Source organism: Grammomys surdaster, unplaced genomic scaffold (genome assembly GCF_004785775.1).
Source record: "Grammomys surdaster isolate TR1022 unplaced genomic scaffold, NIH_TR_1.0 126109, whole genome shotgun sequence".
Classification (NCBI taxonomy): Eukaryota; Metazoa; Chordata; class Mammalia; order Rodentia; family Muridae; genus Grammomys; species Grammomys surdaster.
In genome coordinates, this window is record NW_021620917.1 from 2,891,192 (window position 1) to 2,918,949 (window position 27,758).

Consider the following 27,758-nt stretch of genomic DNA (forward strand, 5'->3'; position numbering starts at 1 on the left):
AGAGAGAGAGAGAGAGAGAGAGAGAGAGAGAGAGAGAGAGAGAGAGAGAGAGAGGTGTGACAACCCCAGGAACAAGTCTCTTGGACAGTCCCCAGGCTGTGGGAAGTGGGTGCCACATGCCAGTCTGTGGGGGCACCTACGCCACACCCTGCTGTGTCACCAGTGTAGCAGCTTTTGGTACAGAAACAAACAACAAAACAAAAGGCAAATAGCGCTGGGCCATGGCAGCATGTAGGCCCATTACTCCAGAAATTCAGGAAGCTGAGGCAAGGGGACCGGGAGTTCAAGGCCAGCCTGGGCAGCTCTGTGAGACCCCATCTCAAGTTTAAAACATGGAAAGGGCTGGGAGTGCAGCTCAGTGGTAGAGCACTGGCCTAGCTCTCCCCTCGCAGGACAAACCCAAACGAACAAAACCCCAAACAAAACAAAACAACACCCTCCCCTGAACAAAACAAAAAGCCCAGAGCCCAACAAGCAAGTGGGTGCAAAGACTCCCGAGATGAAAGGGAACATTAAATCGGGAACAGGACTGAAGCAGCAGGTGGAAGGCCTTGGCCATGCACCCCCCCACACACAAGCCAAAGCACAAAGCACTCATCAGAGGCCCTGCTCGGGAGGGAAGCCTGTGTCTGCACTGGCGATCTTTGGAACAGCTTGACTTATCCTTTATAATATTGCTTTTAAGCAGAGGTATTCTGAGAGACTGGAGGTGAGGATATAGGCAACCGCTCTGTCACCCTGACCTAAAACAAGGGGTACCCTGTGGCCATCTGTGGTGACTTTGGTACTCTTGATCAGGAGGTGATATTTCCCACACACGAGCGGTCGATCTTTCACCAGAACTGAGACTCAAATCCCTTTCTACTGACTCTAAGCAGGCGCTGTGCAGTTCAGCTGGGGAAGGAGGGACTGGGTGCCCAGGGTGCCCAGGGTGGGCAATGCCACCTGAGTGACATGAAGTTGGAAGATTTTGAGGAAGAACAGTAATGTTCCACCCATCACCTGTTCCTCTTTATGGGGCAGGAGTCCTTCTTGCATTTAACTAACCGTTAAGCCCACCTTACACTGTTTTACCACTGTTCAAGGGGTCCCCTTGTCTATAAAGGAGGACACTGACTCCATCCCCTGGCTCTGCCCACTTCCGGCTCGCCCAGAATATTGTAGACAGCCATTTTTTCTTTCAGAGGAAAGATGAACAGTGCCTACTACCTCGAGTCCTGGTGGGTCCGGTGCTGCAGGATGTGTTGGGGAGGTGATAGGTCCCTAGATTTTAAGAGCGCAGAAAGCAAGGGACATCCCTGGGGCTTCCTCATGGACAGTGAGCCAGATTCCCCACCTTGCATGAAGGCAAGGCTCCAAGAGCCAACAGTGTAGACATGTCTGTCAGGCCCTGGATGCCAGGCTAAAAGCTGAGGTGGGAAGACTGAAGAGGCAAGGAGGAGGGAGGGAAAGACAGGAGAGAGGGGGAAGGGAGAAATACAGAGAAGGAAGGGAGCGAGAGGAAGGAAGGAAAATGGGGAGAAATAACAGAGCCAGCAGGCAGGCTCCCAGGCGGGGTCTCTTCACTCCCCGTCACCATGGTGACCTCCTCTGCCTGCAGCATGAGTCTGAAGAGTGCTGGATATGAAACAGAGGAGAGAAGATGTGTGGACAGTCAGGTACCTGGTCTACCAGGGGACACTCACCAAAACAAGACAAGCTCAGATGAAGCTGTGCCAGAGACTGGAACCTTTTGTGCCCTGACGAACAGGTCACCAAGCTTCACATCTGTTTCTGAACTGTTCCCCCAACCCAGGGCTTAGTGGGGTGCTCCAGGGTTGCCAGCCATGGTCCACACAGTGGCTGGACATGGCCCTCCTGGCTCCTGATCCCAGCTCTAGCGTCCACAGATTAGTTAACTCAACACCACCTGGTGGCTAAGAACTCATGGGAGCACCCCTGACCTGAGCACTGGCCATTTGGGGTCTATGGCTATGGGTTGTGGGCAGAAGCTGGCACGAGCTGGGGATGCTGCTCAGTAGATGACCAAACCCACTCCCCAGAGCAGCAGCAGACTGGCCTCCTCCTGTCTAGCTCAAGCTGTCCAGCTGGGCATTAAGGCCATGTCCTGGGACAGCGTGTTCCCACTCTTTCCACATCCTTCCACACCCCTGGTAATGGTGAGGTCTGCCTCAGAGCATGGAGCCCACAATGTTTCAGGAACCAAGACAGCAACCTGCTCAGGGCCAGACTGAGGAGCCCTGATGATAGATGTGGCAACTGGTGACCCAGAGTTCCAGGCAGGGGCCGCACACAGTGCCTACCATGCCCATCCACAATCTTAATCTGGCGTAGAGGGTGACCATGGACAGCCTTGGAGTAAAGGTGACAGAGGAGAAGATCAGCAGCTCACCAATGTCCCTTGTCACCTCAGCTCCCTGGGCAACTCAGAGCTCCGCCCCATTCGTTCTTCCCTAACCCTACACTCATGCCAGGCACACAGAGAGAAGTTCATGCCAGGTACAAAAGGGAGATGTGAGACTGCCCTCCACCCACTCCAAGGGGCAGGTCTACTTGGAAAACCCTCCCCCAGCCACTGTCATGCCAGCCCCACTCCTCTGAAACCTCCCAGGCAACCGGCAGGAGGCCTTGGAAACACAGCTTACTTCCAGCTTGAAGCTTAGTACTACAGAAGGGACTGGCTGGGGAACTTTCTGGATAGCTCAGGAGGAGGTAGGCCCTCCACACTGGCCCCTGATGTGTGGGGGACTGGTGGCTTCAATGGCAGCAGCCATACAGGGGAGCTTGGACTTATCCAACCTGATCACCTGCTCTGCTGTGACCACAGACTCCAGGTCTAGTCCTTTCCAGCAAAGACTGCTTGTCTGGCCTGCTCTTTGCTCACAGGGCCCTCTGGGCTCTTCTGACCAGCACCAGGCAGAGAGGTGGCTGGCTGGCGGGTGGTTGGATACCAAGGTCAGGGCCGTCACTCCTGGGGCTCTCTGTCCAAGCTGTTGCCAGTTGCTGATGGATCACCCTCCGGGAGGACCAACATTGAGTTTCTGGCTGCCTTGATGTCTCCTGTCACGCAGGCCCCGTGACTGCTTCTGCAAAACCAACTCTAATTTCCACAGAGGGAAACGGTCAATGGCTCCTGCTCATGAGACTTGGTGTATGTTAAAGTGCTGCTGGTCACTTGTCCAGAATGCAAAGGGACCTCCCCAGGTCCACGTCTTCAGCTGACACCCATGCTTTGGTTCTTGCTTCACTGTAATCAAACTTGGCACCGACTGCTGTCCGGAGAGATAGCTTCCTTTCCAGAGGATAACGACCAAGGACCCCAGCTTCAGACAGAAGAGAGGGTTTCCACTTTCAAACTGAACAGGTCTTGGGGTTCTCAGGAAACTGGAATCGGGGGTTGGGAGGGAGGAGACTCGTGAGCCGATCATCACAGACCCCCTGCTGTCCTCTGCTGGCACCATCATCCTCCCTGCTGAGCAGGTGGCCTTGGAGCTGGCTCAGGTTTCCCTGGAGATCCGCTTGTAGCTTGCAGCTCTGGACTCATCCAATGCTGTAGGCCCTGGCCCTGGGCTGACTCTCAACCCAAAGCACTTGATACATCCACGTGGGAGCCGCCCGTCCTTCTTGGAGTTATCGGGGAGAGCGGCATGTTCACCAGGGGTTGGTGTGGGTGAGTGCTCGGCTTGTTGTTGCTTCGTTGTCTGCAAAAGGGACCCTCAAAGACACATGGGCCCCTCTGTGTGTCTCAGGTTTGAGATGAGCCCAGACTCCATATTTAGGTGAAAGAAATATTTAGGGTCCAAAGCCAAAGTAGACCTTCCTGATCCCAATTAATGCCACAACCTCTGTTACTTTTGGGGAGAGGGCTCTGTATCCTAGCTTGTGGCTGGGAAGTTCTTGTTGTTCTCTGTTTTCTGGTCTATTCCAGGATCAGTCACAAACAGGAAGTCCATGGACCCGCTCCCAAGGAGAGGTGCCTGGGTTTGCACTGTGCTTCTGTCCAGTCCTGGGGCTCAGGGTGCTGCCTGGGATCCATTCCTGAGGAGCTGGGCTAGACCTTCTCCCCCAAGAACTGGGAAGAGGCGATGGCATGAGAGAGGGGTAAATAAACACACAGAACCCCCATATTCATACAATCAAGTTGTCTGAACGTGTTTATGTGTTTGTTTGGTTCAAACCAAGGGAGGACAGGAGATAAAAAGGAAACTGTCCGAGCATGGCGGCCACCCGCACAAGAGCTTTTCCATTCGGTCCTTGAATGCAGCTGCTGGCCACTAGGGCTCCTGTGGCGTGAGATTCACTCCACCTTCTTGCAGGTGACACTTCACTCACCGGTCCCTGGGCCCTGAGGGGCGTTGGCAGCCATAGCTGTGGGCTGTGTGGTGCCTGTCCCACTGGGCTCCTCTACCCGGGACCTCTTGACCTCAGGCTCCCCGCTGGAAGAGGCAGATGTGGTAGTGGAGATGGCTGGGGTTGGTGCGGCATTAGCTGCCACTGAGACGGCTGCTGTTGGCTCCTCAGGCCCTACCTCGCACACCCGGGTGATGACCACTGGCGTGGATGAACTCGCCTGGGCTGCCAGGAGCTGCAGGGGGCTGGTGAGGGCTGGTGGTAGGAAGAAAAGGTTACTTAAGGGTCACCACTAATTGACCTGAGCAGTAAAGTCAGAGCCACAGTTCTTTCTCTGTTCCTCATACAGGCTCCTTCTCCCTGCCTACAGCAAGTTTGAGTCAGACACCCGACTGGACCCAGGGCCCTTTCCCCTGCTGCCTCCATCACCCCGAGGATGTCCCTCCCTCCCCTCTTGTGCCTTTATGATGCCCAGTCTTTATATCACCTTAGTGGGATTTAGAATTGCAAGGCAAACAAACCTCTGCACGTGTCTGTGAGGTGGCTTCTAGATCAGGGTCACGAAGAGGGAAGACCTATACTGGCTGTGGTGACACCATCCTACGCTGGCTTCCAGGACTAGCTAATGTGAAAAGCAAGCCGAGGACCTCTCTGCTTGCCGACTGCTGCCATGCCTCCAGCCACGCTGGACTGAACCTTCCAAGTGAAGAGGCCCTTCCTTCCTCCCTTCCTCCTTCCCTCCCTCCCTCCCTCCCTCCCTCCCTTCCTTCCTTCAGTTGCTTTGGGTAACAGGTATTTTATTACAGCAACAAGAAAAATAACTACCATGCCTGGGCACAGAGAAGCCTAGTCAGCAGCACCGCACCCTGTGAGCTGCCTGACTTCCTCCTCTGACCTTCACTGTCACCCTAGCCGACATTGGGTCACCCTGCTGGTGCTCCTTCCTGAGCGTGGTCTCAGTGCCTGGCACGCAGCAGGTGCACAGGACACTGACCCGAGTGGATGGGGAAAGCAGGCACTGCCCTGAGCCGCGCTGCCTCAGGGCAGCTCCCCAGTGCTGGGTTCAGGCTGAAGACAGGCTGGGGCCTCACCATAAGCATTGCCAGTCAAGCTGTTCGTGGGGACAGCATGCTTTCCATTCTGAGTGACAGCCCGGACTGGAAGGTGGTGCTGTCCAAGAGTCACCGGTGCAGCCGGCTGTAGAATGGTGACTGTGTGTCCAGGGACTCCTGGGGCCATCTGGCTGGCGACCGTCTGGATAACCCGGCTGGCTGCAGGGATTGTGGCAAATGCTATGGTGGGCTTTTCTTCCAAACCTGTGGGACACAAAGCGAGTGAGAACCACACACGGCCCCAGCCACGGAGTCCCACCAGTGGCCAGCATGAGGTTGGCTGAGGGGCTGGGGAATGGGGTAGCACTGGGAGAGGGCTTCCCAAGAAAATCCTTGGAAATAGGTTTGAACTAACAGGGTTTTAGAACATGCTAGGAGTGGAGGTGGGGAATCGAGCATTTCAGTTCATCCTTGGTTACAGAGTGAGTCCAAGGTCAGTATGGGCTTCACAAGACTCTGTCACAAATACCAAAACCAAAATGAAAATAAATAAAATCATAATTATACCTTCAACTACAACCAACCCAAAGTTAATCTGTGTGGCAAAAGGTATCGTCTAGAGTGTGACAATCTGCTGTGACTGTCTGTGCTGCTGAGACGTCATTTCTATGACTGTAATTACTACTGCTCTGTTGTTCCTGCTGGCGGGGACTGAACCTCTCTGGCACTGAGCCTCATCCCCAGCCCCCCTCCCCCCCCCCCCCCCCGCCTCTAATTTTTAAAAGAGGAAGTCTAGTTAAATTACACAGGCTGGCCTTGAGTTTGTCGAGCAGCCCAAGCTGGGCCCACCTCCGTAGGAGCTGGGTAAACAAGCCTATGCCATCAGGCTGAGCCTATGCCATCAGGCCGAGCCGGTCTCTAGAACAACACTATTAAGGCACAGAGATAATACTGAAACTGGGTCCCCAGTGGGGATAATGACCAAGAGATACCACTTTTCCGAGATACCACTTTTTTCTGAGGCTGCCTTTCACAAAACTTCGTGTATCTCCAATGTCAACGCCAGAGCTCCCTAAGACCAGATTTCTTTTGGAGGTAGACACGGGATACAGGACTGTAATCTCAGCACTGCTGAGGCAAGGTGACAGTGAGTCTGAAGCCAGACCAACCAGGGATGCATGCATACTGAGGAACTGTCTAAAAAGAAATGAATGGCTTGGAGATGGCCCAGCGGTTAAGCCTGTCCACACAGTGGCTCACAACTGTCGACTCCAGTCGGAGGGGATCTGATGCCCCCTTTCGGCCTCTTCAGGCACTGTGGTACAGACACACAACGTCCATACACACAAAATAATAATAAAACCAGTCTTCTAAATAAGTATATTAGGACTGCATCCTGAATGTCCCCTTGAATGAAACAAAATTTAAATAAACAGCCTTGTGCTCTGTCAGTGAAGGAAGAACTAATTCCTCAGGGAGAATCTACGCTGCCCTAAACTGTCTAGGAAGACAATAACCAAGACCCACCTCTCTGCTGGCCCAGGCTCACTCTGCCTAACAGTGACAAATGTGTTGGGACCCTGCTTGGACGAAGCTGCAGCCAGTTACCTCGAGCCTCGTTGCCCAGGTCCAACACGGCTGTGCCTGCTGTGTCGTGGGAGGTCCCGGTTGAGCTCTGGCTAGCCAGGATGTACCCATTGGCTGAGTTGGCGGAAGTGGTGACCACCCTCACCATGGTGACAGTGGGGGCTTGCTGGACCACATGGATGGCGTGTCCTGAGGGCTGTTGTGAGGTCACTATGGAAGCTGGCATGTAGGCGACAGGCTTAGCCACTAAGTTGGAAGGTCGGGGAGGGACAGCCATGATCACGGGCTGGGCGCTGACAGGGGAGCCTGCAGGACGACATAGAGGACAGTGGTGTGGATGGCAGCTTCCAGTGTGTCACATCCAGGAAGAGGATGAACCTGTGTCTTACCTGGGGCGCTCTGAGAATAGCGATACTCTGGAACAGAGGCTAACTTTGACCCCAAGTCGGGATCATGTGGAATGGGGGAGCCCTCCCGAGACAGGCACTCTGGGGTCTGCAGGCCACTGGAACGAGGGGACATCAGTCCAGGGTGGGTGGGTGAAGCTGGAGCACTCCTGAGAAGAGAGATACACCAAGGTGGAGGTGGCAAAGGCACACTCACAGCCACCCTACACCACATTCAACAATTCTTAAGATACATCCTATGTCTGCCCCTACATCTGAGCCAATGATTCTATGAATACAGATCATCCACCACCACCTCTGCCCAATATTTTCTAAGGTGCACCTCACATGTCTCTGCCCGTACTTCCTGGGATCCACCCCACATCTCCCCATGTGTCCACGCCATACTTGCAGGAGCGTCTCTCTTAGCTCCCTGAAGTTTTCCCTGGTGATGAAGGCCCAGCATTGCTATTTGCACTTGGTGGGGAGCTGGGTAGGTAGGTGCCCCATTACACAGGCTGAGGGGTGAAGGACAGACTGTATCCTAGCAACCGCATACTCTGAAACATTCACTGCCTAAAAGGTCCTGCCATCCTCCAGGAGCCTATGTCAGAAGAAAAAGCTTGCAGCCAGGTATAACAATGCAGGTCTGTCATCCCTGCTACTAGGAAGGCGGAGGCTGGAGAATCTGAAGCCCAAGGTCTGCTTGGGCTACAGGATGAGTTCAAGGGCAGTCTGGACAACTCTGACTCAGAATGAAAAGTGAAACAAACAGGGCTGGGCTGCAGCTCAGTGGTGGAATGCTGGCCCGGCCTTACATCCTCCAGCAAGCCCTGACTACCAGGAGGAGGCTGGTGATTGAACCCCAGTACTATACAAAACCTAGACTGGTATTGGATGGCCAGGACAATGACTATGATATCTAAGAACTACCAGAGGGCAGAGCAGACACAGGCACTCTTACCCAAGAAGCCCCTCCCAGGCTCAGTGTGACACTGGGTCACAAGTATTAGGCTCTGCTGTCCTGTAGTACTGAGAGTGTCTGCCACTTGCTGGCCACCTGACCCATGCTAGTTAGGAGTCTCTCATCTGCTGGTGACCACAGGCAGGCTCAACAGCTGTCCTTAGAAGTACTGGCTCCTGTAGACCACAAGTGGTCAGAGAGAACTGTCCAAATAGCCTTTACCTGTCAGGCAGGTGCATGGCCCAGTGGAGCTATTAGTGGTGGAGTCCGTCCATCCAATTGTGCTGCCAGCAGACAAGTTATGCTCCCAGCATGGCTCCATTAATAGTAGAGGGAGCTCAAGGTCTCAACATCAGCCGGAGAGCCTAACGGCTCAGGTACCCTGCTCTTTGGACAAACTGTGGCTGGCTCAGCCTCCTACACACACTATGAAAGCAGCCAGCGGCCACCTCACTGACTGCATCAAGAAGCACCAAAGCTGAGAGCTGGGTATCATGGTGGGCATCATAGTACATGCCTGCAAGGCCATCAGGGATATCACAAGTTCAAGGCCAACCTGCCTGCAAAGTAAGATTTGGTCTTGAGTTAAAACCCAGCCAAGAGGGGGAAGGAGGATTGAAGGGGCCATAGGGATCAAAGATTCCACAAGAACGCCTAGAATAAACAAACCTAGGTCTGTAGGGGCTCACAGAGATGGAACCATCAGCCAGATAGCATACATGGACAGACCTAGATTCCCTAAACATATGTAATGAGCATGTAGCTTGGTCTTCATGTGTGTTCCCCAGCAACAGGAGCAGTGACTGTCTCTGACTCTGCTGCCTCCTTCTGGATCCCTTTCCCTTAACTGAGTCGCCTTGTTAAGCAAGCCTCAATAGGAGAAGATGCACCTAGTCCTACAGCTAGATAACGCCAAGGCGGGCTGACGTCCATGGGAGGCCCTGCCTTTTCTGAGGTGAAAGGGAGGGAGTATGAGAGGAGAGGAGGGGAGAGGGAGGACTGGGAGGGGAGGTGGAACTGGGAGGAGAGGTGGAGGGGAAGCTGTGAGGAGGCTATAGAATAATTAATGGGAAGAAAGCAGCAGAGAGAAAGCTAAGAGTCCAAGAGAATCCATCCTCCACACAGACCACAGTCCTCTATACAGACCACAGTCCTCCACACAGATCACAGTCCTCCACACAGACCACAGTCCTCCACACAGACCACAGTCCTCCACACAGACCACAGTCCTCCACACAGACCACAGTCCTCCAGGACTAAGCCTCCCCCACCATTGTGACCCGGGTGTCTAACCTCTAGACAGTGCCAGGGAGCTTACCGTGAGGACAGAGGCCCGAAGGGGGTGCGGAAACAGGAAACACCTCTCTGCCTCCGCTTTCGGAATGCTTGCTCCACGAGCTTGGCTTCGGAGGCAGGGTCTATTCGCCAAAAAGAGCCCTTCCCAGGCTCCTCCTGTGACCGAGGGACTTTGATGAAGTAGCGGTTAAGAGAGAGGTTGTGTCGGATAGAGTTCTGTAGGAGACAGAGAGAGATGTCTGTGGGTCACAGGCACCAGAGGGCAGACCTGGTGACAGCAGCAGGAACTGGTGACAGGCACCTGGCTGCAGGTGACCACCCTCCCTGGGGAATGTGTGGGGCACAGGGTAGTGTCTGCTATTCCAACTCCACACAGCAAAATCCTTCACTGCTCTTTGTGGAGGAAGCAGACAAGTGTGCAGGATCAACCCAGGAATGGAGGAGAGAGGCAGGAGGATCACGAGTTCAAGGTCAGCCTGGGCTATACAATGAGCCCTTGGCTCAGAAAAGCTCCTTGTGGAGTTGGGGTTGTGTTTCAGCTGGTATAGTGCTGGCCTAGTGCTCAGGAAGCCCTGGGTTCCGCCCCCAGCACCCAACAAAAGGAGCATAGGGAGTGCACTCTGTAGCGTCAGCCCTCAGGAAGTGGATGCAGGAGGTTCACTGCTGGCTGCACAAAGTTCAAAGCCAGCCTGGACTACACAAGACCTTGACTCAAAAGAAAAGAAACAAAGGTTCTTTTGGATAAGTTAGTCAACAGAGAATGCTAACTACAAAGAAAAGAATCAAATACCTCAATCCGGGCCAATTACGTGTAACACAGAGGCCTCATGGCCTCCGAGAGATAAAATGCACAGAAGTCACACACGTGGACTGCTGCAGGAAATGATGTGTGTATGCATGGCTAAAGTCATGGAGGTTATACTGCAGGAAGCACAGACGCCATCAGTAACAGGTCATTGTGGTGGCTCAGAGTGTGATCCCAGCACTAGAGGCTGAGGCAGGAGGACTGCCTAAGCTATAGCACGGGACACTGTCTAAAAGGAACTTAAAAAAAAAAAAAAAACCTTGTAATCAGGCATGGAGGGAAAGTGATAAAACGGCATTCATTCTGGGGCAGGGACGTGGCACAGTTGGTAGTGCGTGCTTGGGTATGTAAGAAGTTTGAGATTAGCCTGGGCTACTTGGACCTTTGTACAGAAACAAGATGAAAACAGCTCTATAACGGCTCTGGCACACCAACAAAGTACGGTAATACTGCTCGTCATCCAGGGAAACTGCTGGGTACCTCCTTACAGTGGGCTTATGTGAAGCATGGGGTCTGCCCAGGCTCCCAGGGCCTCACCTGCCAGCCCTTGTCAGCAGTCCTGTAGTAAGGGTAATGTTTGGTGATGTGGGCATAGATGCCACTTAGTGTTAGCTGCCTGTCCTGGGCCGAGGAGATGGCTTGCACGATCAGCTGCGCATAGGAGTACGGTGGCTTCGACTCGTCCTGGAGGGCAGAGTTCACATAAGACAGCGAATGGGGACCAGGACAGAGCATACCCACCCAGGTCACCCACCCAGGTCACCCACTCCAGACACAGACCAAAGTGGCCGCGTTAAGTCACCCTGGAAGCCCAACTCATCCACCAGCATGTTTGCTGAACAATGGGACAATGGACTGACTGCACCTGTTCCCAGCTGTTGGAAGGCTGAGGCAGGAGGATCTTGATTTTGAGGTTAGCCTGGGTTATGGTTGAGACCTTGTCTAAAAAACCCCAAACAACAATAAAAAAAATTCAGAACAGTGCCTCTGGCCAGGTGTGATGCACAGCTGTGGTCCAGCACTTCTGAGTGTTAGGTCGGCCTCAGCTATAGGAGTCTCTCAAAAAAGCAGAAAACAAATCGAGGGGCTGGGGAAATGTCTGAGTGCATAAAGAGCCTATCACGCAAGCAGGAAGACTGGAGTTTGGATCCCCAACACCCATGAGAGAGGAAAGACATGACGTCACACATTGAAATCCCAGTGAGTCACTGGCCGCCTGCCTAGTCTACAGGGTGAGCACCAGGTTCAGTGAGACCCTGCCTCAAAAGATAAGGTGAAAAAGAGCTGAGAAAGACACAGTGTGGACTAGCAGAGCTGCACATATGCAAGTGCGTGCAGCCAGACACATGGAGGAAGGAAAGGAACAGAAGACATCCCAAGTCCCACCTCACGGGAGAGAAAACAGGTTTTGAATCATTGAATTCTGGAGTTTCTCACTCCCCAGCACACTGTTAGCTACCAGGTGGAAAGGAACAAAGACAGTTATATTTTAAAAAAATGTGGTTGGTCTGGTGGCACAGGCCAGTCATCGTAACTACTGAGGAGCTGGAGGCAGGACAGTCACAAATTCAAAACTAGCTGGGGCTACTTAGTGAGACTCTGCCCCAAAATAAAAAGCAAGAAGAAAATTGGTGGTATAGCCTGCTGAAGAATCAGTCCTGGGTTCAATTCCCAGTACCATCAAAGAGGGTGATAAGTGGAGTAGGTAGTAGGGGTACACCCCTTTAATCTCTGCATTTGGGAGGCAGAGGCAGGCAGATCTCTTTGAGTTTGAGACCAGCCTGATCTACAGAGCAAGTGCCAGAACAGCCAGAGTAACACAGAGAAACCTGTCTTGAAAAACGTAAAAAAGAGGGTGGGTAGAAAAGAGAGACAAATGTGTTATTTGTCTTAAAGACTACCATTAAACCCTGAAAATGTCTAACTAGCAGTGGATGGAACAGGAAGGACCTGGGTGGGAGACAGGACTCCAGCTCACTGCAATGCTAGGACTCCAGCTGACTGCAATGGGACAGGATTCCAGCTCACTGTAATGGCAAAGCTCACGTTTGGGAATCAACATGGGTAGACAGATCCTTCAATACCCTGACTGAGCCACTCTCAGGACCCTTGCTTCGGAGTCTTGGTCACCATAACAACGAGTCTGAGGTTCACACCTTAGGGCTGTCCCCACCAGACGTGTCTGCTTGCTGCTCAGAGGCTGCCTTCGCAGCGAACTCTGCGGCCAGCTGAAGGTCAGAGGTCACATTCTGGACGAAGCGGTAACTAGACGACCCAGCTCCTCGAGGACTCGCTGGACAGGAATTGGGGACACTAGAGAGAAGAAAAAACATAGTCAGAGACCCTGGGAAGAAGGACTCTGGGTGGGGACACTGTCTCCGAATCCCCACAGAAGATGGATGGAGGTGTCATTTCTGCCTTACTGGTAAATTTCAGGGCAACTAGCTTTAGAAGGCTGGAGAAATAAAACCAAAAAACCCAAGAGGGGACAGACATGCTTTACTCCTCTGAGGCCACAGCCAGAGCTGCAGGAAGCTAGGCCAGAGGTTCTAATAAGCAAGAAAGCAGCAGCCTCAGCTGCTTCAGCAAACGCATGGCTAGCATAAAAGTGACCACAAGATGGCGACCTAAGAACAGGCTTGGATGGCAAGTAACTCCACACAGGGAACTTGAAACAGGCGAGGGAGGGCCTGGGGGTGGGGTGGTGGTGAGGTGAGGTGAGGTGAGGTCTGCTGGCTGGCAGAAGAGGGGGCACACAGAATTCTCTGCCCTGGGCCATCAGCTCCACTGTGACATAGCTGTGGGCTGTGCAGTGGACCCAGCCAGGCCACCTGGACCCCAGGGCTCTGGCTGGCTGACTGATGCGTGTGCTAACTGATTAACAGACTGTCTAGTAGGCCCGTGAATGGCTCAGCCTGTGAAGATGCTTGCTGCCAAAGCAGACCACCTGAGTCCGACCCTGGGGATCCACACGGCGGAAGAGTCTGACTCCCACAGGTTGTCCTCTGACCTCCACATGTAAACTGTGGTACAGATAGGCACACAGGTATACACACACACACACACACACACACACACACACACACACACCACATACCAAATAAATACAATGTAATGTAAAAGTTAAAAAAATAAAACCTTTCTAATAGGGAACAGTAATCAACTCTGAAGAGGGTAGGGGTCACGTCCACCAATACCTCTGGCTGCAAATGACAAGTGTCAGGCCACCACTCTCTGACATGGCTGCCCTCTGCCTGCACAGTGTCCCTCAGGCCTGGGATGTGACCCTGTGGGTGGCTGCTGGCCGATCTCCCTCTTCCTGAAAGCTGCTCAGGACTGAGCAAAAAGCAAGCTGAGGCATAGTGGGAGAGTAAATTCCTTCTGGGGTCACGACCCTTCTGTAGGAAGGAGGGGTGCATGCCACATAGAATCTTAAAGTCTCCAGTTTAAGGCTTCATATTCTCTTATTTTTATTTTTATTATTTTTATTTTTGTTTTTTTGAAACAGGGTTTTTCTGTGTAGCCCTGGCTGTCCTGGAACTTACTCTGTAGACCAGCCTGGCCTCGAACTCAGAAATCCGCCTGCCTCTGCCTCCCAAGTGCTGGGATTAAAGGCGTGCGCCACCACTGCCCAAGGCTTCATATTCTCTTCTCCTTCTGACCACCTCTAAAATCTGGTAATTTCCGTTGGCCTCCTCCCGGTCCCGTGTCCTCAGGCCCAGCCGAGGCTTTGCCACAAACATAAAGAACAATCGGCAAGCTGAGAGGGAGGAACTTCTCTGCGGTTCTTTTTCTTTTTAAAGAGAGTCTTGCTATTCAGCTCAGGCTGGTCTCAAACTCACCATCCTCCTGCCTCATAAACATAATAGGCATGTACCACACGCCTGGCTTGAATTTAAGTCTCTCTTTTCCTTGAGACAAGATCCCATCATGAGCCAGGCAGTGGTGGCACACGCCTTTAATCCCAGCACTTGGGAGGCAGAGGCAGGCGGATTTCTGAGTTCGAGGCCAGCCTGATCTACAGAGTGAGTTCCAGGACAGCCAGGGCTACACAGAGAAACCCTGTCTCGAAAAACAACAACAAAAACAAAACAAAACAAAAAAAAGACCCCATCATGGAGCTTAGGATGGACTGGAACATCCAACATGGCCACATGTGGCGATTCCCAGGCGTGCACACCACACCAGTCTGAATTTAGTTCTGAATCTAAAATATAAACCCAATTTTACTCCAATGTCCACAAACTCAAAAATCAGGTTTCTCTGTGCATAGCACTCCTTTAATGTCAGCACTCAGGAGACAGAGGCAGGCAGATCTCTGTGAGTTCAAGGCCAGCCAGGGCATAATAGTAAGACCCTGCCTTAAAACCAACCAAACAAGCAAATGAAGATTGTTTTAAGAGCCAGGCTTCACAGGTAGACTTGGAGCAAAGGCATGGTCAAGAGAAATGTGGCACAGGGGTGATAGCTCGTCACTGGAGAATCACAGCAGTGCTTCCCTGCGCTGTGCATGGCATCCGGCCTCAGGCCAGGGCCCATTAATGACCTCAGAGTTTACCCCAATGACAAGAGACATCAAGTCTCACTGGTAACCACAGGACTGCAAAGTCACTAGGGAACATAGCACACCTCCTAGTGACAGGCCATGGACACCCAGCGGAGGTGGAGGTGGGGTGTTGGGCTTGTCCTTGTGTGAAGCTGAGGAGATGGTAGAGCATCAATCCTGGGTGTTCGTGATCTCATGCCTGTTCTAAGGCCACAGAGTAATGGAGAACGGACAGCAAGGCCGTGCCACCTGCTCTCAAGGAAGTGTCCTGCACACCTTCACTCCCAAGTGCGAAATCCAAAGTCAAGCTCTTCATGGCCCACGGGATGGGTTAAACGAAGAGGCACGCAGGGTGTGGCAGAAGCCCACCTTAGAACCAGGAAAAGTCAAGAGACAAGAGTTGATGGTTGCAGGCCTGTTGTCCCAGCTACTGGGGAAGCTGAGGCTGGAGTATAGCCCAAGGTCGGTCTGGGATATGAAATGGGTTCTAGTCCAACCTGGGAAACCGTGAGTGAAACTCAGTCCCATCCTGTCCTCACTGACCCCCATCCTCCCCCTCGAAACAGTCTGAGAGAGTAGCTTGGTTGTAGAGCACTTATCTAGAAGAGAGGGGCTCGGGTGTGGTCAGTGGCAGAGTGCTTGCCTAGCATGTGTGAGACTCTGGGCTCAGTCTGTGCTTATGGCCCTGCCCCCTGGCCCACCCCGCCCCAGAAGGCAACCTCAGGTGATCCAGCCTGGCTCCTGCCCTGAGTGCTCCAGTCCTGAGTCTGTAATGGCAGTTTCCCAGCAGCCTCTGCAGAGGCTCGCCAGAAGAGATGTTTTCTCAGTACACCACATTGAACCATCCTTGCAAGCAGGCTACAAAGAGAGAGCTGGGCCTGAGTCAGGGCAACCTGCTGCTGGGGCTCAGGTCTCAGAGCCATGAAATAGCCCACTGAGACCATGGGAGTCAGGTGACCCTGACCAGGTGAGCAGAAATTTCCAGGGGTGACCTGCCAGTGTTTGGGAGACAGAAGCAAGAGGGCTGGAGCCTGCAGACCAGGCTACTGCAGCAAGACTGACTCTGCCTTTCAAACCCAAACAAACAAAACCAAAACGAGTGTGTCCTAAAAGTCGTCCTCACAGAGCCACAGTGAAACGACGGAGGAACCCACAAGGCCACTCGGCTCCAGTGCGGGTCACAGACATCTTCGAGAGGAGCCCCATGTTCCCATGGGAGGCAGACCTGTGTTCCCTGTGGGGAACCCAGGACTCATTCCCCCAAACAAACTGACTGGCTGCACTCTGGGAGAAGAGAGCCAGGGCTTGGTGAGGGCTGACGTGGAGGGTGTGATGGAGTCAGACTACGAGGAGCAGCCTGTCAGAGACCCTGACAGTCTGCTGAGAGACCCTGTCTGTCTCAAACAACAGACAGGACACCCGAAAAGAGCCTCAGAGGAGTACATGTACATGTACACACACACACACACACACACACACACACACATGTTGTGGGCCTGGTGGTATGCACACTCTGGAGTCAATGAGAAAGCTTGAAGGCTGTGAGTGCCAGTCAGCTCCTGGGGACTGGCCTGGCCCTGGCCTGTTCCAGCAGCAACCTTGATAATCTCATGCTGGCCCTGTGACAGCCTGGGCCACACCCTGGAGCCTGGCTTGCTGGACTCCCCAGACGTGCCGAGAACCACCCCTGCCTGGCTCAGGTGTCCAGGGCCCCACCGGCACTGGCAGCCATACAGGCAGTCACTTCTTGCTTTTTTTTGTTGTTGTTGTTTTTCAAGACAGGGTTTCTCTGTGTAGCCCTGGCTGTCCTGGAACTCACTCTGTAGACCAGGCTGGCCTCGAACTCAGAAATCCACCTGCCTCTGCCTCAGTCACTTCTTTCTTTCTTTTCTTTCTTTTGTTTATATAGGGGAGGGAGCATGCTAATCTTCTCTGTATTACTCCAATTTTAGCAAAAGTGCTGCAGAACCTAGGGCCTCAGTTTCTTTCTTTAGCTGGCCTTGAACTTGCTACACAGCTGAAGGAGACCCTGAACTCCACTGCACTTCTGCACTGTGTTACAGTGAGCAGATTTCAGACTGCCGAATCTGAAGGAGTCCCCACCCCACCGCTGCTGTTCCTCAAGCCAACACCTTGTCAATGTCAGCAGCACAGCCTCTGGTCACTTCCTTCCAGTGCCAGCCTCACAGCCGGTGAGGAGACACTACAACTGCTGGTGGGCTCAGGGGAACAGTACTGTCAAAATTCGGGGTGGAGGGTTACAGTCTGGAAGGGCTGCCAGGGCTGGGAAGTTATCACAGCTGGTAAAGTGCTGGCCACATAAGTATGAAGGGCTGAATTTGATGTCCAGAACCCATGTCAAAAAGCTGGGTGTGACGGCTGGCACCTGTCATCCCAGCATGGGGAGGCAGAGACAGGAGGATCCTGGGGATTTGCTGGGTTTTGACACAGGCTTGGTCATCCCAGCTACTCGGGAAGCTAAGGTACGAGAACATGGAGCCTCTATCAAGTACTTGCCTAATGTGTTAACTCCTCAATTCAATTTCCAGTTCCTCAACAGTGTTTGTTTGTTTTTAAGGGGAACAAATCGCCATGCTGGCTAGGTGGTCTTTTTTAAAATGCTTCTGACAGACCCTTACTCAGGAAGTAAGCGCAGAATGTTTCTTAATAAAATGAAGGAGTAGTTCAAGAAAGAGGAAGGCATGTGAGTCCGGGCTGGAAGCCTTTCCTCCCGAGAAGTCTAGGATGAGGAGGAAGACCACTTGGGGGTCAGAAGGGCCTCCTGAGAGGCAGAGCCAGGGCTGGGCTGGGGAGGCAGGACACAGAGCATGCTGGACCAAACAGAAAAGAGGAATTACAACCCCTAAGAAGGGGAAAAATGAGACAAAGTACAAGGAAGGAAATGGCCGGCCCCATAATTAGGACACAGATACAATAGGAAATGCTGACAGGAGCTGAACCAAAGATGATGCAATTTTATCGGGGAGACGAGGAAAAGTGAAATCCAAACACGAGAGCCAAGACCAAAGAAGGAACAGTCACCCACATCCGTGACTCAGAAGGATGCTGGCAAAGGGCACACGGTGCGGGAGAAGCCAGAGGGGTCCTGGGGGAGTCCCTCCACAATGGGAGCCACACAACATCCACCGTTTATTGCTGAGTTTGAACAAACCAAAAGAGCAGAGAAGGAAGATCTTCAGAGGCAAACAGTGTAGACTTATCCTCAAGAACGCTTGTGCTCTGTGCAGGTGAGGTGCTTGCAGGCAAGCCTGACAAACAACCCAAGTTCAATTTCCTGAACCTGCGTGGTAGAAGGGTGCACCATGGTATGTGTGCACACGCACACTAATAAATACATGTTTAAAAAAAAGAATGTGTTCTCCTAAGGTAAGTGTCATGTTACTTAAGTCCCCAGAGCTACTTCAAAAGATTAACTTTGCTTCTGAAACCACAAAGTATCCAAGGTGGAAAACACCCTGATAGTAAGTACTCTTTTAAAAAATATGTGTATTTGAAAAACCAAGGGCTGGAGAGATGGCTCAGTGGTTAAGAGCACTGACTGTTCTTCCAGAGGTCCTGAGTTCAAATCCCAGCAACCACATGGTGGCTCACAATCATCTGTAATGAGATCTGATGCCCTCTTCTGGTGTGTCTGAAGACAGCTACAGTGTATTCATATGTAATAAATAAATAAATCTTAAAAAAAGAAAAGAAAAGAAAAAACAAAAAAAGCCGGGTGGTGGTGGCGCATGCCTTTAATCCCAGCACTTGGGAGGGAGAGGCAGGTAGATCTCTGAGTTCGAGGCCAGCCTGGTCTACAAAGTGAGTTCCAGAACAGCCAGGGCTACACAGAGAAACCCTGTCTCGAAAAACAAAACAAAACAAAAAACAAACAAAAAAGAAAAACAAAAAAATGTGTATATGATGTGTGTATGTAATTATATATCTATATATACATGTATGTGTGCGCATGCATGCTCGTGTGTGAGTACAGGAATGTGCATGCCACAGTGCAGGTGTGGAGGGCAGAGAATGGCTCAGCTAGCTGGCCCATATGGTGTCAATCCTTGCATGGGTTCCAGAGATCTGAACTCAGGGCCTCAACACAGATCAGCTCAGCCCAATATTAGCTACTTTTAGGCAGTCTTAAGAAAGGAGGGGGAGCAATCGCCTTATATTTGGGGTGGGGGTGTGGGGTCTGATACTGGATCCGGACTCTCTGGCTTCTGTCAAGCCAGTTCTGTGTTTTTTGAAGGCTTCTCACCAGTGGGACATTTGGGGAGGGAGGGCTGTCCAGTGCAGACACAGTGATCATACAAAAGTACCCAGCAGGCTGATCAGACAGGGCCCAGGTGGTACTACACAGGCACACACAGGCACACACCTCAGATGCAGCTGCTGGGATCCCAGAACTGGGATGGTTCCCACCAAGCTTGACTCGAGACTCAATGTTGCAGCACCCTAGATGGTCCGAGAGGACATGCAGGCAGTAGGGACAGGCCAAAGGAACATGGAGGGTCCTAAACCCTCTGGTGGGGAGAAACCAACAAGTTGTCAGATGGGAAAGAAAACAAGGTAAGGCCTGTTGGTGCAGACAGGGACAGGAAACAGCAGACCTCAGTGTCCGTAAGTGCCCAGAACACTCTATGTCGCCTTGAAGTTCTAATGAGAACACAGGAAGGTTTAACACCCTGAAGGAGGCACCAACGTTTGCCAGGGAGACATGCACTTGGGAGGCTCCTTTTGCAGAGGCACATGTGCAGACCTCCATGGGTACCTGGAGCCCTAGACAGCACAGAGCCAGATACACACCGTTGGTTCCTACACTCCTACACCCGTGACAAAGTGCGGGCCTTGTCACTTACCAGCAGGACTTACTGCTGGTCTTTGGCATGCCTGAATTTGACCCCGCCCCACCCCCACCCCGGTACTAATGGACAACACAGCTTTGGACATGCCAGGCTAAGTGATCTTCACGGAGCTTCACCCCCAGCCCCCAGTGCAGACTGGGTAATGGAGCCACCCACCGGATACACCGAGCAGAGTCACACACAGGGAGGAGCCATGCCGCGCTCGATTGAAAACTTGTAACTTGTTCATTTTTGCAGTTTTCCACTTGATATTTTTGGACTGTGCGTAACTGAAACCACAAGCAAGTGAAACTAAGGCTGGGGGAGGGGTGGGGCGGGTGCGGTGGGGTGCGAGACTTCCGATGCAGACCCGGGGTGCCCTCCAATCTGAGAGCACAGGAGACTGAAACTAGCCTGCGATGAAGCTGAACTGTCCTAAAGACCCGTGATTCAAGGGATCTCAGTCGGATGCGGTTTTCCTTCACTCCCATCACTATTGCCAGCCTTTGCTATCTGTGTGTGTGTAGGGGAGGGCACAGCACTGCACAGCCTGAGTTCGGAAGACGACAACTTTAGGACTCAGCTCTCCCCTTCCACCATGTGGCTTCTGGAACTCGAACTCAGGTCTTCAGGCGCAGCAGCAGCAGCAAGCACCTTTACTCACTGAGCCATCCTGCCAGCCTTTCCATCTTAACTTTGAGACAGGGTCTGTCACAGAACCGAACCCTGAGCTCCCAGTTTCAGCTAGACAAGCTGTCCTCAAATTCACAATCCTCCTGCCTCAGCGCCCAGAGTGCAGGGATCATTGACAAATGCCTGGTGCTGGGACCTGCAGGCTACTTTCATGGCTGCTATAGCAGTTTGCTTAAGTGTAGTCCCATGGAGCCTGCTTTAGCCTGAGTACCCTCCGCAAATGATTAACCAGTTCCCAGCGTTCCTAAATCACTTGCTCTTCACAGAAAGAAAGGTCAAAACACTGCCTAAGCTGCAGTTTCTTTCAAAGAGCTCATTCATTTGCTGGGCGGAGCCCTGCAGGCAGGGACAGCCCTCCCACTCCCACCCCACCCCCCACCCCCAAAAAAACCAACGTACACACAACTCAAAACCACAGCGGAACAATCAGCCCTGGGAAATAAGGAGCCGCCCAGCAAAGTGAAGCCGGCCTGGTGGGGGTGGAGTGGAGGCAAAGGGACATGGGGCAGGTACCAAGCCTTGGGATCCGCTCCATGGAGGGAGGAGCCTCAGCTGGGAGGTCCCCAAGCCTTCGGTGCCCAGGTCGGCCAATAGGGACCCGCTAGCAAAGCTCACCAAATTAGGCAAGCTGACTGCGCAGGGCGGGGCCTACGGCTGCGGGCTGGGAAGTCAAACCCTTTCCCCAAGCCTGCCCCACCCTGGCTCCCGCTGCCTGGGAGAGGAAGGGCAGGGCGTGTTTGTAAACACGTGGGCTCCACCCCTACACAGAAACTCAAACTGAGAAAGTCTTGGCAGTCGAACCTCCTGCAGCCGCGGAGCTTACACAAAAGCTCAATGGAATTCCTCAGTGTGGAGATAAACGGATGTCAACAGAGATCTTTTGTTGCAACACTTAAAGGCCCAGGTCCCAAGCCACCATCAACAGCGACCACGGAGCCGAGTGACCGAGCGCCCGTGGGAACTCTGAGGAGCCAAGGGCCTGCTCCCTTCCAGCAGCACCAGGAATGTGGCGGACACAAAGTCGGGACTCCAAGGAAGCACTGGGGACACCAGAGCACCAGCTGCTCTGCGGGGGGTGGGGGTGGGGGTGGGGTCTTTACCGCCACTAAGCCACCTGACCAAAAGCCACTCCACACCCGACCTTCAGCCAGTGTCTTAACCAGCTGGCTGCTGTTTGTCTCTTGTATTCCACGCTGGTGTCAAGCTCTCATGTAGCTGGGGACGACACACAGCTTTTGATCCTCCAGCCTTCACCTGACCAGAGCTGAGGCTGGCACAGCCACCTGAGCACGCCTGGTGTTACACGCAGTGCTCAGGATCTTGCAGGGCTTCTTGTCCAGACAAACTCTCCAACCCAGCCCCACTTCCAGCCCCTCTTTATCTGTATGTTCATGAAAAGCACTCTATGAAGCGGCTTGCTAGCTGTGCCTTTAGCCACAGCTTTGAGGAGGAAGATTCTCACAGGGTGATTGAGGCCAGATACTTAGTGAATTCCAGAGTTACAAAGTGACATCCAGTCTCAAAAACAAACAAATAACACTAAAAGTTACCCTTTTTAATCGCACAATCACACACCCTAGTACTGAATATTGAACCAAAGTCATTTTTTTGTTTGTTTGTTTGTTTTTGGTTTTGGTTTTGAGATGAGGCCTCACTATGTAGGCCTGGTGTTTCTACAACACATAATGTAGACCAGATTGGCCTTGGCAGATCCTCTGGCTTCTGCTCCCAAGTGCTGGGATTTCAGGTGTGTGCCACCATGCCATACTCGGCTAACCTAGGATGCCTTGCAGGCTCCTTAAGTGTCTGTCCTACCCCTGAACTCATCCCAGTCCTCTTCTTATTACAGGATGACAGGGTACCACTGTGTTGCCCAGGCTAGTTTTGGCCCTACTCAGTAGCCTAAGCTGGTCTTGAGCATTTGCTTTTAGGGCTGCCCCACCTGTTCCTCATGTAAGCATCCTCTGCTTGCTCAAAGCCACGTGATTTCCCATGTAAATAACAGGCCACAATTTTCTTAACTGTTGAGAGCCATGAGCCCTGGCAATGAGTGTCTTGAACTACGGGTGGGAGGGGCTTTGTGAGGAACCCTCAGTCTCTTACACTGACTGAATCATTTTACAAACAAACACCTGCACCTGTAATCCCAGCACTTAGGAGGCTGAGGCAGGAGGAGTACTGCAAGTTTCAGGCAAGCCTGGGTAACATATTGAGTTATGAACCAGCCCTAGCTGCAGTGAGACTCGGTCTCAAACACTGAATCAGGGGCTTAGATGGCCCCACGGGTAAAGAAAGGTGCTTGCTGTCAAACCTTACTACCTGAGTCTGACCCCCAGGACCCCATGGTGGGAAGGAGAGCAAAGACTCCCCACAGGTTATCCTCCAGCCTTCACATGCCTCTCCCAACAAATAAATACATAAATAAATCAATATAATTTTAAAAAGAAACAATATCAAAGCAAGTTCCACACACAGGGTCTCCGTACTGCTTTGACTAATCCTGGGCTCTAAGACCGGCCTTGGGCTACATCCAAGTTCAACACCTAGAAGACAATGGGTCATGCGTATGTATTGTGGGTGTTAGAACAGGGTGAATCCCAGCCTGGAGAGAGGCTGGAGAAAAGCAATCTCTGATGAAGTGACAGGGCTGAAGGACACAGGGTGGTGCTGAGCACAGGATGGCTGTCAGGTCTCACCACTACCTTCCTGAGCCCTCTGCCATCACCGCAGGCCTCACAGCCTGGAGGACGCGGCTGTTCGGGAAGCTGCAATAATCTGACCTACCCAAGCATGCGCCTTGTCGGCAGAGCCCTAACCCAGTGTGGTGCTTTGAATAAGAACAGCCCCGTGTATCGGAATGCTTGGCCCACAGGTGGTGGAATGTTTAGGAAAGATTAGGAAGAATGCCACTAGGGATGGGCTTCAAGGCTTCAAAGCCTGCCTCAGGTCCATCCCCACCTCTGCCTCCTGCCTGCACATCTAGCTACTGCCCTAGTGCCAGGCCTGCCTGCCCAAGGATGGCCCCACCCACCATGGGCTATTGGTGGTCATCCCATGGCACTGGCATCTCCAAAACTGCTGGGGTCCCTGGCTGTAACTAGGCTGCAACAGTGGCTCTCACAGCCTTTCTCCACGGTGCCAAGCGTCAGCTGTTCTCCACGCCCCGACATGCTTTCAAAACCAGAACCACCCGGGTGACTCTTACACTACTAAGTTTGGCTGCCAGCACCAGGTACAACCTTGGTTGCCTCTGGAACACAGGAACACTCTATTGCACAAAACCAAGCAGTACACCTAGCATGTGTAAAAGTCCAGGTTTCATTCCTAGCACTGGAAAAAAAGAAAGTTTTTAAGAGCTAGCTAGCATCAAGCATTGCCTTGGAGAAGTAGGAGGTGTGACCTTGGGGACTGAGTGAGGGTGCCTATAGGAGTGACCCACGGCCAGGGCTCAGGGACAGCAGAACTCTGGCTTTGCTGGAAAGTAACTCTCAGGGTTTTGTGGGTTCCCACCTCCTACTCCACAAGGAGTATACCACTCTTGTTACTGTCACAAGAGTGCCGGCCATGTCTACCATATTTACAGGGCTGGTCTGTGCCGTGAGTGGGGGCTGGAGCCACAGAGCTCAGGGGTGCCATGGCCCAGGCCTGACAGATGGCACAGCACTTTCAGAAACATCACAACATGTGAGGGAGCGGGAGGGAATCCTGCTTCACTAAAAAACACTGGCCAGAATCCGAATCCCCCCCCCACCCCCCGCACTCTCTATTTTGAAACAGGGTCTCGTGTAGCCCAGGTTGGCTCATCACATAGCAGAAGATGATGACAGCCTCTCTTGCCCTGCCTGCCTCCAGGATCGCAAGCATACACTACCATGCCCAGTTTATGATGTACTGGGAAGTGAACCCAGGCCCCACATAAGTACTCAACTGAGCTATGTCCCAGCCTATCTGCTCTGGAGATAAGGTCTCTCTCACTGAGGGGCCAGGATGTTCTTGAATGCCCATGTAGCCCTGGCTGGCCGTGCACTGACAATCCTCCTGCCTCAGCCTTTGGAGCGCTGTGTTAACAGGACTGGGCCACACACCTATTCTCCTAGTTGCTTTAGGAGAACCTAACTCATAATCTGCAACCTGGACAGGTGGTGACTTCAGGGTGAATTTCCCTTGCAGGAGTATCTCCCAGAGTCTAGCTCCATCTCAAGGTCCCCTGGTGCACTCACAAGAGCCTGCTCACCTGATGGTGCCGGTCGGGGAAGGGATGGGGCTGACGAGGCTCCGGAGATCCGGCTCCGGAATGTGGATCTTCAGTGGGGAGATCTGTGGGTAGAGTGGCCGCAGGGGCGATGCTGGGGCCTCCTCTTTATGGTACAGGGACGTGAACTGGATCTTGATGGCTGTGCTCGGGAACCGGAAGGTGCATCTGTAAAGGGAGGACATCGGCTGGTCAGGTACAAGGTCACTGGGTACAGGAACTGAAGTTCCACCACCCACAGGGCAAGCTTGCAGGGGCTCCTGGAACACTGGCATCAGCTGTGCTCAGCCTGTGAGCAAAAGATATAAATATCCCTAGACAGGTGCTACAGAGACGCACTCTCGGAGCTCCCACGTGCCAGGACTGCAGAGGTGACAGTGAATGTGGTTCCTGACCCCAGCAGCAAACAGTTAAATGGGTCCTGCCTCATTTGTGTAGATGTCACTCATTCATTCATTAGAAGACAAGGTCTCTGGACTGGTCTGGCACTTGAGACCCTCCTGCCCTTCCTCCTGAGCGATAGCTAGGATGACCGGCACACATCAGCATGTCCGGCTTATTGCAAGATTTTAAAGGCAGATTCCTTCAAAGTATAAACAAGTGCCACCTCATAAAGGTAGAGGGATAGTCCACAGACAGGGTGTGATCATGTGTGCACACACATATGCATGTATATGTGTGTGTTCGTGTCTGTGTTCTCTAACTGGCTTCTCACTAAACTTGAGGCTTACAAGCCTAGAGCCTGGTATGTCTATTGAGTGACAGGTGGACAGACAGACAGACAGACAGACAGATCTGACTCTGAGCAGCCATGGAGGCCCCTCCCATCCCAAAGACCACACCCCATGCTCAGACAAGGTGGGCAACTTTCCCTATCTCTAGGAAATGAGCATGATTTGCTGAAGGCTCCTCCTCACTTCTAATTCCGTGTGTGTGTGTGTGTGTGTACGCACTCGCGTGTAAGTGTGTCGGTGTATGGACACCAGAGGCTCATGCTGAGCTAGACTGGCTGGCTGGCAAGCTCAGGATCTGCCTGCCTCTGTGCTCCCACACATATGCAATAAATATATACAACTTGAAACAAGAAGAGAAAAAAAGACTTTGAGGCCGTCGTAAGGCACAGGGTGAGTTCGGGGCAGCCTGGGGTACACAACATCTGATGTCACCCCTACCCCGCTCTGCATCTCGAGGCCCAGTAATACCACCTCCCGCACGGGAGTGGCGTACACACAAGGACGGGCAGACATCACGGGGGGGGGGGGGGCCCCTCATTCCTCAGGCACTCCCCTCCTCAGTTTAGGGAATCTGGGCTTGCTTACAGGCTAAGCTGGCTGCCAGTGGGGCTGGGAGATTTTTCTGACTCTAGCCCCCCGCCCCTCCCCTGTGCTGTGATTACAAGTACGTGCCACCACGCCTGGCTGTGTGTGTGTGTGTGTGTGAGTGTGTGTAACATCAACCCCAGGCCCTCGTGCTTGTACGGTGAGCACTTTACCCACCAAGCTGTCTACCCCAGCGCCTCCATCAGTATTTGAACTTGCGGAACCCATCAGTCATTTTTTCTAAGCTGCCTTCTTGTGTCTGTGCACCATCAGGCCTACATATCTGTAAGCATTTACCAGCCATCTAGCACATGTCTGATGACAGCTGGGGGGGACTGACTGGGAGACGCCAGTGGGTAAGTGAGCTAGCTGAGGGTAACTTGAGAATGCCTGACTGAATGAACAGGGAGCACACAGTGCATGTGTGTGCATGCACATGACACACTTGGTCAGCCCATGTTCTGCACAAAGGTTGTCATGGTAACAAATCTCCTCTGGTTCTTTGCCATGTGTCTCTTTCTCCCTCTCTACTCACAGGGAACAGGGATGATAACATGCTACCCCTCCCTCTGCTGGGAGGGTGCAAGGACCCTTGAGTCAAACTGAGAGCCTGCACTTCAGAATCTTCATGACTACCTGACAGAGCCTGTGGCTGTAGCCGAGGTCTGTGGTCACAGCAGACAGGGGTCCTGGAGAGCAGGCTGTGGGTGTGACAAGAATGAGCCTGTGGACCTGGGCCGGGCTGAGCTCGGCCTGAAGAACTGCGGCCCAATACTGGAGAGAGGTGAAGGTTTCCAAGGCCTTCCCTGGCTCGCCATCTGGGTACAACTGACAGACAAACACTCTGAGTGGGGCTTACTATGCAGACAGGACCCACCAGAGAAAATGGGGCAGCACCCTTTGGCCTCTTCCTTCTTCCTGTCTCTTCACCAACTAAGCTGGAAGGATCGACTGACAGCCATCTCCAAAGGCTGCCAGCGCAAACCATGATTATATGTAAGAAGTGTGTGTGTATGTGTGTGTGTGACAGAGAGAGACAGAGGAGTGTGTGTGTGTGTGTGTGTGACAAAGAGAGACAGAGACAGAGAAGTGAGTGTGTGTGTGAGACAGAGAGAGACAGAGAGAGGAGTGTGTGTGTGTGTGAGAGAGAGAGAGAAAGAGAGAGAGAGAGAGAAAGAGAGAGAGACAGAGAGACAGAGAGAGAGAGGTGTATGTGTGAGAGAGAAACACACAGTGAAAGAACTGTGTGTGTATGCACACCCAAGGACAACCCCGTGCAGAGTTACAGGCGGTTGTGAGCTGCCTGATGCGGGTGCTGGGAACTGAACTGTGGTCCTTTTGAAAGCAGCACATAACCTCTAATTCCTGAGTCACCTCTCTAGCCCCAGCAATCAAGATTCTAAAAGCTAGAGACACAGTCGAATGGAAGAGGCTCTCACTGAGCAGCCAGAGTGGTCCTCAGGGCCAGAGCAGCTGTGGACATGTAGGCCCCAGACTCTGGCTGCAGTACAGCCAAGTAAAACACACCCCGAGAGGAATACGTGATGTCGATGGAGATGTTTGGTAAACTGACCTTCCCTCCTCTGGCCTCCTTTCGTGATGTTGGGGACCATATGTCTCCACAGTAGACAACATCTGATTTGATCCCTGGCACCAGG

The 27,758-nt window shown here is 52.6% G+C and overlaps 1 protein-coding gene across 1 annotated transcript in view; it reads right to left on the minus strand.

The window, feature by feature from the left end:
• Positions 1–4,127: 4,127 nt before the first annotated feature.
• Foxk1 (forkhead box K1) overlaps positions 4,128–27,758 on the minus strand; it is a 58,358-nt gene continuing 34,727 nt past the window's right edge. Inside the window, exons 2-9 of the mRNA XM_028756038.1 lie at positions 24,764–24,949; positions 12,597–12,753; positions 10,978–11,124; positions 9,658–9,851; positions 7,379–7,545; positions 7,011–7,295; positions 5,442–5,666; positions 4,128–4,605 (exon numbers count right to left, since the gene is read on the minus strand). Of these exons, the coding sequence (XP_028611871.1) occupies positions 4,325–4,605; positions 5,442–5,666; positions 7,011–7,295; positions 7,379–7,545; positions 9,658–9,851; positions 10,978–11,124; positions 12,597–12,753; positions 24,764–24,949 (1,642 nt within the window). The 3' untranslated portion in view covers positions 4,128–4,324. The remainder of the gene's footprint in view (positions 4,606–5,441; positions 5,667–7,010; positions 7,296–7,378; positions 7,546–9,657; positions 9,852–10,977; positions 11,125–12,596; positions 12,754–24,763; positions 24,950–27,758) is intronic.